General features: G+C 49.6%; 1 protein-coding gene across 3 annotated transcripts; it reads left to right on the forward strand.

Annotated features, from left to right (window-relative positions):
* The first annotated feature begins 6,091 nt into the window (after positions 1-6,091).
* On the forward strand, positions 6,092-7,920 carry LOC122038625 (protein IQ-DOMAIN 6-like). 3 transcript variants are annotated; one of them, XM_042598453.1, is made up of 5 exons: positions 6,092-6,319; positions 6,411-6,656; positions 6,750-6,977; positions 7,050-7,163; positions 7,233-7,920. In XM_042598453.1, the coding sequence occupies exons 1-5, from the start codon at positions 6,107-6,109 to the stop codon at positions 7,782-7,784; spliced, it is 1,353 nt and encodes a 450-aa protein (XP_042454387.1). In that variant the 5' UTR covers positions 6,092-6,106; the 3' UTR covers positions 7,785-7,920. The 3 variants fall into 3 exon arrangements, with proteins under 3 accessions (XP_042454387.1, XP_042454388.1, XP_042454389.1); XM_042598454.1 differs by having other exon boundaries at positions 7,236-7,920; XM_042598455.1 differs by having other exon boundaries at positions 6,092-6,310.
* Positions 7,921-8,366: the final 446 nt, after the last annotated feature.

The raw sequence follows: 8,366 nt of genomic DNA on the forward strand, positions 1-8,366 counted from the left end.
TCCGCCCGGATGCCCCCCACACGATCCTTGATGTACCTCTTGGAGGATGTAAGCCGAGTCTTCCGAGCTCACACACTTCAACAGCGGGCTAGAGAAAGCCTTCTTGTAGAGCTGATCGCCGATGAGTGTGAACCGACCGACCCTCCTCCTGAGCAGCTGGGCTTCTTCCCGATCGACAGAAGTGGTGCCCGAGCGCAAAAACTCTATGATGGGTGTCCTCCAGTCGTCCGGAAATCTGAGGCCTTCCATCCGGTCAACATGTGCCACCAAAGATACTTGTTCAATTGGCTTCGGGATAATGACCGGCGTCATAGAACTTGCTAGTTTGGCCAACTCATCGGCTGCCTGGTTCTCCGTTCGGGGAATCTTCTGGATAAGAACCTCACGGAAATTAGCTTTGAGTTTTTCAAAGGCCTCAGCATAGAGTTTAAGCCGAGCGCTGTTGATTTCAAAGGTGCCAGATAGTTGCTGAGCGGCCAACTGTGAATCTGAATAAAGTGTCACCCGACCGGCTCCCACATGCCGTGCTGCCTGTAATCCGGCTATGAGGGTCTCATACTCTGCTTCATTGTTGGTAGCTTTATAATCCCATAGGACGGATAAGTGCATCTTTTCTTCTTGAGGCGAGAGCAGAATATTCCACCGAACCGAGTGGAAGACCCATCCACATATATTCTCCACGAGCTTCCGGCTCTGGCTTGGACTTCGGTCACAAAATCCACCAAGGATTGCGCTTTGATCGCCGGGCGAGGGTGGTATTGGATGTCAAATTCACTTAGTTCGTCGTCCATTTGATGAGCCGTCCGGACGCTCCTGGATTCCTAGCGGGCTGTTCGTCCGGACAATGATGGTGTGAGCCAAGAAATATCGTCGAAGACGCCGAGCGACTAGAACTAAAGCAAAGGCCAACTTCTCGAGCCCGGTGTAATGAGATTCAGCATCTTTTAAAATATGGCTCAGAAAATACACCGGCTGCTCTTCGCCGCTCGCCCTCACAAGTGCTGAGCCTACAGCATGCTCAGTTGACGACAGATAAATATAAAGTGACTCACCCCTGATCGGCTTGGCAAGTATAGGCAGAGAATTAAGATATGTCTTCAATTCTTCGAATGCTCGGTCACATTCTTCATCCCACTGGAACTTAGTAGCCTTGCGCAGGATCTTGAAGAATGGTAGGCTCCGGTCGGCGGTTTTGGAGATGAATCTGGACAAAATAGTTATCCGACCGGTCAACCGCTGCACTTCCCTTGTATTTCTTGGAGGCGGCATGTCTTGCAGAGCTTTCACCTTGCTGGGATTGGCTTCGATTCCCCGCTCAGTCACTATGTATCCCAAGAAACGCCCTCATTTTGCTCCGAACAGGCACTTTTGGGGATTTAGCTTGACTCCATATTTGCGAAGCGTTCGGAAGATTTCTTCCATGTCCTTGAAGAGATCGGCCGATCGGGCGGACTTGATAAGAATGTCGTCCACATAAACTTCCAGATTCCGCCCGATCTGCTCCTTGAACACTTTATTCATCAAGTGTTGATAGGTGGCCCCGGCATTCTTCAATCCGAACGGCATCACATTGTAGCAATATGTGCCGTCGGCCGTTACGAAGCTTACTTTTTCTTGATCTTCCCGGGCGAGAGGCACTTGATGATAGCCTTGGTAGGCGTCAAGCATACAAATTAATTTGCAGTCGGCCGTAGAATCCACCAGCTGATCTATCCGGGGCAGGGGATAAAAATCTTTGGGGCATGCTTTGTTTAAGTCCCGAAAGTCGATACAGACTCTCCACTTGCCGCCCGGCTTGGAGACTAATACTACATTAGCCAGCCAGCTCGGGAACTGCACTTCGCGTATATGGCCGGCCTCCAGAAGTTTCTCTACTTCCGCCCGGATGATTGCATTCTGCTCGGCACTGAAATCTCTTTTCCTCTGCCTCACTGGACGAGCGTCCGGTCGGACATGCAACTCATGCTGCGCTATGCTTGGGGAAATTCCGGGGAACTCATGTGTCGACCAGACGAAGACATCATGATTTCGTTGGAGGCATTGGATCAGCTCCTCCTTCTGCTCCTCCTCCAGATCAGAGGCAATAAAAGTCGTGTTCTCCGATCGGGTCGGATGGATTTGAATTTCCTCCTTTTCATCATAAATTAAAGCAGGAGGTTTCTCGGTTATGGCGTGCACCTCGATCCGGGGCGCCTTCCGAGCGGAACAGGCTTCTGCTCGGATCATCTCTATATAGCACCGCCGAGCTGCTAGCTGATCTCCACGTACTTCTCCTACTCTATCCTCCACGGGGAATTTGATCTTCTGGTGGAAGGTGGAGACAACCGCCCGGAACTCGCTGAGCGCCGGTCGTCCCAAAATGACGTTGTATGATGAGGGAGAGTCCACCACCACGAAGTTTGCTGTTTGCGTCCTCCTGAGCGGCTCTTCTCCCAGTGAGATAGCCAGCCGTATTTGTCCGATACGGCTGGCTGCACTTCGTTACCCGTGAACCCGTAGAGCGGCGTTGTCATGGGCAACAGCTCGACTCGATCAATTTGCAGCTGATCGAACGCCTTCTTGAATATAATGTTGACCGAGCTCCCTGTGTCAACAAATATGTGGTGAATAGTGTAATTTGCTATTACCGCTTTAATGAGCAGAGCGTCGTCGTGGGGCACTTCTACTCCTTCTAAGTCTCCGGGCCCGAAAGTGATTTCCGGTCCACTTGCCCGCTCTTGGCTACAACCGACTGCGTGGATCTGTAGCTGCCGGACGCCCGCCTTTCTGGCTCGGTTGGAGTCTCCTCCGGTCGGCCCACCAGCAATAACGTTGATCTCGCCTCGGGAAGTATTGCTTCTATTTTCCTCTTCCCGAGCGGACGGCCGGGACCGTTCTCTGGATGCTCGGCGATTCTCCTGTCTTGGAGATCGGTGCCGATCGGACGTCTGTTGATGTCGCCTCTCGGTGCGGGTCCGGTCGGCTTCATGGGTCCTTTGTCTCCTGTCGATGGGAGGAGACCGCCGTTCGGCACTCCTGGGGACGGGATTAGCCACGAAGGGAAGACTTCGACAATCCCTCGTGTTGTGCGTATCCGTCCGGTGGAAGGAGCAGAACATAGGGGTCCATCTCTTCTTTGGCTTGGGCCGAGCGGCAGCTACCTCTTGTACGTGTGATCTGGGGACGTTCCTCTTGGCGGTTGATGAGCGGCAAAGGGTCTCCGCTCGGCAGGAGGAGCCCGTTCGGTTGGTGTTTCTTTCTTCCTGGCTGCCTGCGCTTCCTCCACGTTGATATATTCATTGGTCCGGTGCAGCATATGATCATAATCTTGGGGCGGCTTTCGGATGAGCGACCGGAAGAAGTCCCCATCCACAAGGCCTTGCGTGAAGGCATTCATCATCGTCTCCGATGTGGCCGTTGGAATATCCATCGCCACTTGGTTGAATCGCTGGATGTAAGCTCGAAGCGATTCTCTTGGCTCTTGCTTGATGGCGAACAAGTTGACACTTGTCTTCTGATAACGCCGACTGCTGGCGAAGTGGTGGAGGAAGGCTGTTCGGAAGTCCTTGAAGCTAGTGATGGATCCGTCCGGCAGCCTCCTAAACCACCGTTGAGCCGATCCCGAGAGAGTAGTAAGAAAGACTCGGCACTTTACTCCATCTGTATATTGATGGAGCGTAGCTGTGTTATCGAACTTACCCAGATGATCATCCGGGTCTGTTGTTCCATTGTACTCACCGATCACCGGGGGCCGTAATGTTTAGGCAGAGGCTCTCGTAGAATAGCCTCCGAAAATTGGCGATTAATCCGCCGGAGATAAGTCCGCCGGGAGCTTTCCCCTTTCTGGCGTCTCGTCTAGGCATTTCGTAGGAAGAAGATCCTCTATCTCTCGAGCCGGTACGGCTTCAGGGTGCGAAATAAGGCCGATGGAATGCAGCGGTGGCTTGAGGTGCTTCAGCTCGGCCACCCGATGTAGATGTTGCTTGTTGCTCCGTTCGGCTTTCTGCTTTAGCTCCATAAGTTTGGCGGCCCTCATCTCGACGAGAGCGCCGAGTTCTTCGAAGCGCCACCGTGTGTTGTCGTCCGGCCTCGTCCATTGTTCCCTTCGGATGCGGTGCGTTCCCACGGCGCTAAATTGATCTGTCCGAACCGGTCAGCGGACGGGGACGTGGCGCTCCTGCTGAATCTGAGTGCTCGCGAACACGCAACAAAACCGAGCCGGGAGGGGTGTCCCGGCGACGGCCCTCCGACGCTCAAGTCAGACGAGGGAATAGATGAAGGAAGTGGCTCAAAGATGAAGACTCGTGTACCCCCGGTTGAAGAAGTGGAGGCCTTATATAGACTTCTGAGGAGGCTGATGTACATATACCGAGGCACACACACGTGTCCTCAACCCATACCCAGTATGGGCTTGTTAGAGGAGCTTGCCTGACTCCTTACTGCTACAGTACGAGCACGTCTTTGATGGGACAGTGAGCCCATGTCCTTGATGGGACAGTGAGCCCATGTCCTAGGATCCTGCATATCATCTGCTGTCAGAAGATGTTCCTATCCTTGCCTTTTCTTACTCCCCGTCAATCGTCCGACCGGTCGGCAGTTTCCTCGCGTCCGGCCGATCGGATGTTCTGGTCCGCGCGGGAGCTTCCGGGTCATGTGCTCTGGACTGTTCGCAGCGTTGATGTTTTATTCCTTCGGCCGAGCAGGCCCTCTGCTCGGCCTTTCCTACTGTTCATCATGAGCGTCGGAACCCCGCCTCCGGCGGGGTATATTGCTTCCGCTCGGAAGCCTCAGCTGGTCGTCACCCTCCTTATCCGCTCGGCCAAGGCCTTTGGCCCTCCTCGCGGCGTTGACTCTGCTAAATGGGGTCCCCCATTCTTACTGCCGGATCAATATATATATATTATGTTAATAATTAAATAACATTATTTAATAATAGTATGATTTATTCTTGAGTGTCACCGTTACGTCTGTAAGTACTCTTTTTAATAAAAAAATTTATTTAATTCTTTATATGCTAGCCCCACGTGCTCGAGAATTCCAAGCTACTGTAACAAGCTTCCATTTATAAAAATTAATTTAATATCATATTTGATATTAGTTAAAAAGTAAAAAAAAGTGTACTTTTCAACCCAAGATATTTATAGAAATTTTTTCATTCATAGTATTGTCAATCTTAAAATATGAAATCAAATCTTTTAGTCCATAAAAAAGTGGATCAGGGGATGGACTACTTGCAATTACGGTCGGATCATGATCGCATTTGATTGTGATCCCTCTTTAGGTTCACCGTCTTCCCTAGGCTACAATTTGGATCAAGATGAGTGTCCGGAGGTCATCCATGTCTCGACGCCCGACAACCTGGCCACTTGCCTACCGCCGGTGGCTTTCGACCACCTGTCCCAACCCAAACTATAACCTGAGAGGACGATAAACTCAAGGAGGAATCATAACTAATTGCGATCGGATTACGACCACTATTCGACAGTAATTGCAAGTGGTCAATCTCCTAATCTACTTTTTTTTGGACTAGGAGATTTGGCCTCCATGTGAACTAAAGAAAATGAGAGAAAATTATCGATGAGAAAAATATATAGCAATTGAGTCTCGAACTTTAGATCTAATTGATTAATATTAAAATTTTTTAATAATAACTCTAAATCCTGATTAATATGTCTTTAAAAATTACTAATAAATCTTTAAATTATTTGTTAAAAAAAAAAAAAAAAAAAAAAAAGGAGATTCATATAATTTATTTTTTAGTTTCATCACATTAATAGTTAGTTTCTAATTGTACTACAAATAAATCAATGTTTTCCTTTTATATATTTTTTCTTCCTTTTCAGTCTGAGCCAAGCAGGCCTGTGCCATTCTGAGCCAGACAGGCCGGTGGGCAGGGCCATGATTCACTGCCAAGCGATTATATTCTAATCCATTGCTCTCTCCAGTCTGCTAGCTGCCAATGCCATTCCAGAAAAACAAAAAGGCATCGAAAAGAACACTTGGCTCCTTATGCTCAGAGAAGAAAGCCTTGCCTTTGCCTTCGCCTTGGGGAAGGAATTGACCACAACTAAAAACAGTGAATTGCGCCTCGTTTCCCGACAAAAAACAGCAGCATCTTGCATTCACAATGCCACATTTATTGGATTCCTCTCTGCGTCCGCTTTCCCCTCTTTCTAAATCATCTCTCGCCCTCTCATTTGAATTTGAACACACCCTCGCTCCTCCCTCCCTCCCTCTCAATCGGCTGCGACGAGTGGGAATTTGTGAAGGGATGGGCGGTTCAAGGAAGTGGATGAAGTCCTTGATAGTAGGACTCAAGAAACAAGAGGAAGTTAGCTCTGTAATATTTTCTCTTTTTTTTTATCCTCTTGTTTGATCTTTCTTTCTTTCTTTCGGTTGCTGAACTTGTTCTTCTTCCTGCTTGCTCGAAGGAAAAGGATGGGAGGAATCGAAAGAGCGGGGTGTGGAAGAAGCTATGGAGGAGCTCCTCCTGGGACCACCTCCCTCTGCGCCAGGGCTCGAGGGGCCGCCGCCACCGGCCGACGGCGTCGTCCGAGGCTCCGGACGCTTCCTCCGACGCTAACGCCGCCGCCGTCCGCGTTCCGCCGAGGGACCTCCGGGTGGTCCGGCAGGAGTGGGCGGCCATCCGCATCCAGACCGCCTTCCGCGCGTTCCTGGTAAAGTAAAAGTGCGATCTTTACGTTGTTTGCTACGTTTCCGGTAGGAAAAATAAAAATGAGAGCTTTGCCGTTGCTTTGTCCACCGATAAGGCGCGGCGAGCGCGGCGGGCGCTGAGGGGGATAGTGAGGCTTCAGGCCATCGTGCGCGGCCGGCAGGTGAGGAAGCAGGCGGCGGTGACTCTGCGGTGCATGCAGGCTCTGGTCCGAGTGCAGGCGCGCGTCCGGGCGCGCCGGGTGCGCATGTCCTCCCAAGGCCAGGCCGTGCAGCGCATGCTCGACGTCCGCAGGGCCAAGCTCGATCCTCTCAAGGAAGCAGAGGTTCTCTTAGATCTCATTAAATCTATTCAATCCGGCGCACAGAACCTGATCTCGAACCCATTTCCGATTTAGGGAGGATGGTGTGACAGTCCGGGCACATTAGAAGAAGTAAGATCGAAGCTGCAGATGAAGCAAAAAGGAGCTGCGAAGAGGGAACGGGCTATTGCTTATGCCTTTTCTCAACAGGTTCCAATGCCAGTTCTTTTACTTTATGGCTCTGTTCTTCTAGTTTCATTCTCGTATTTCCTTTTGCAGCAGCCAAAGCAAACGAGAACGGCTAAGCATCAATCCTTGGACAAGAGCAGCGGAAGCTGGAGTTGGCTTGAGAGGTGGATGGCTGCAAAGCCCTGGGAGAACAGATTGCTGGATCGCAAGATCCCGAACGATCTCTCCGAAATCGAATTGAAAGATGACTGCGTTTACGTTCCCAACTCAGTGAAGGTGAAGAAAAACAGTATCAGCACGAGGATTTCAGTTCGACCTCCTCCATCGGCGGCCAACCACCCGAGCTGCAAAACTCGGTCTGCTTCCTCCCCGAGCACGGACAACTGCTACAACGGGAGCTCGTCGTCGCCGTCGTCGGTGTGCGTTTCGACGCCGATCTCGAACAGCACTCTTTTAGCTTCGGACCGGCCGGGCTTCATGGGCCTGACTGAGTCGACCAAGGCGAAGCGGAAGACGAGGCTGGGGGGATACTCTGTGGACGATCACTGCCATAGGAAGACCTCGAGCATGGACATGAAGAAGAGCAGCGAGTGTTTGAATACCTCGGCCTTTTCTTGCAGTCTGGAAAACTCACTTCCATAGAAGCGTTGCATTGTTTTGTATCTTGGATTCCTTCGAGTTTTCTTTTACAGTCCTTGGTGTGGCTCCGGTGCTTGTTGTTGTGATGTGATTAGTAGAATTCTGATTAAATTTTCAACTGTGTTAGAGATTGACGTGACTTTGACTGCCCCATTGTTCGAGGTACTTGGAAAGATTTGTCTGACTGCCTATGGGAATGCGACAATTTGTCCATTTCTGAACGAACATCTAAGTAACTTACAACGCTTATCAGCCCAGCTGAATAATTTACAATTTACGTAAGAAGGGATGGATGGCTAGTTTATAGTAATATTATAATTATGAGATTTATGGTTAAATCTTAGTTAGTAGTTGAGTATTTATTTTTTTACGTGTTATTTAATTGTCTAAAATGATTAGTTATTTATGATTTATCTTTTATGTGTTGTCTAAAAAAATAATTTATAATTTTTTTTTAAGAGGAATGGTTGGCTAGTGCTTAGTAAGTAATTTTGTGATTTATTTTTTTTGTTGTCTAGGGATGAATTAACGGAGGTGATGGAAGCGAGTGAATCATCTTTTATCATCATAAAGCATATTTCAACC

The sequence above is a fragment of the Zingiber officinale genome, chromosome 1A, assembly GCF_018446385.1.
Source record: "Zingiber officinale cultivar Zhangliang chromosome 1A, Zo_v1.1, whole genome shotgun sequence".
Lineage (NCBI taxonomy): Eukaryota > Viridiplantae > Streptophyta > Magnoliopsida > Zingiberales > Zingiberaceae > Zingiber > Zingiber officinale.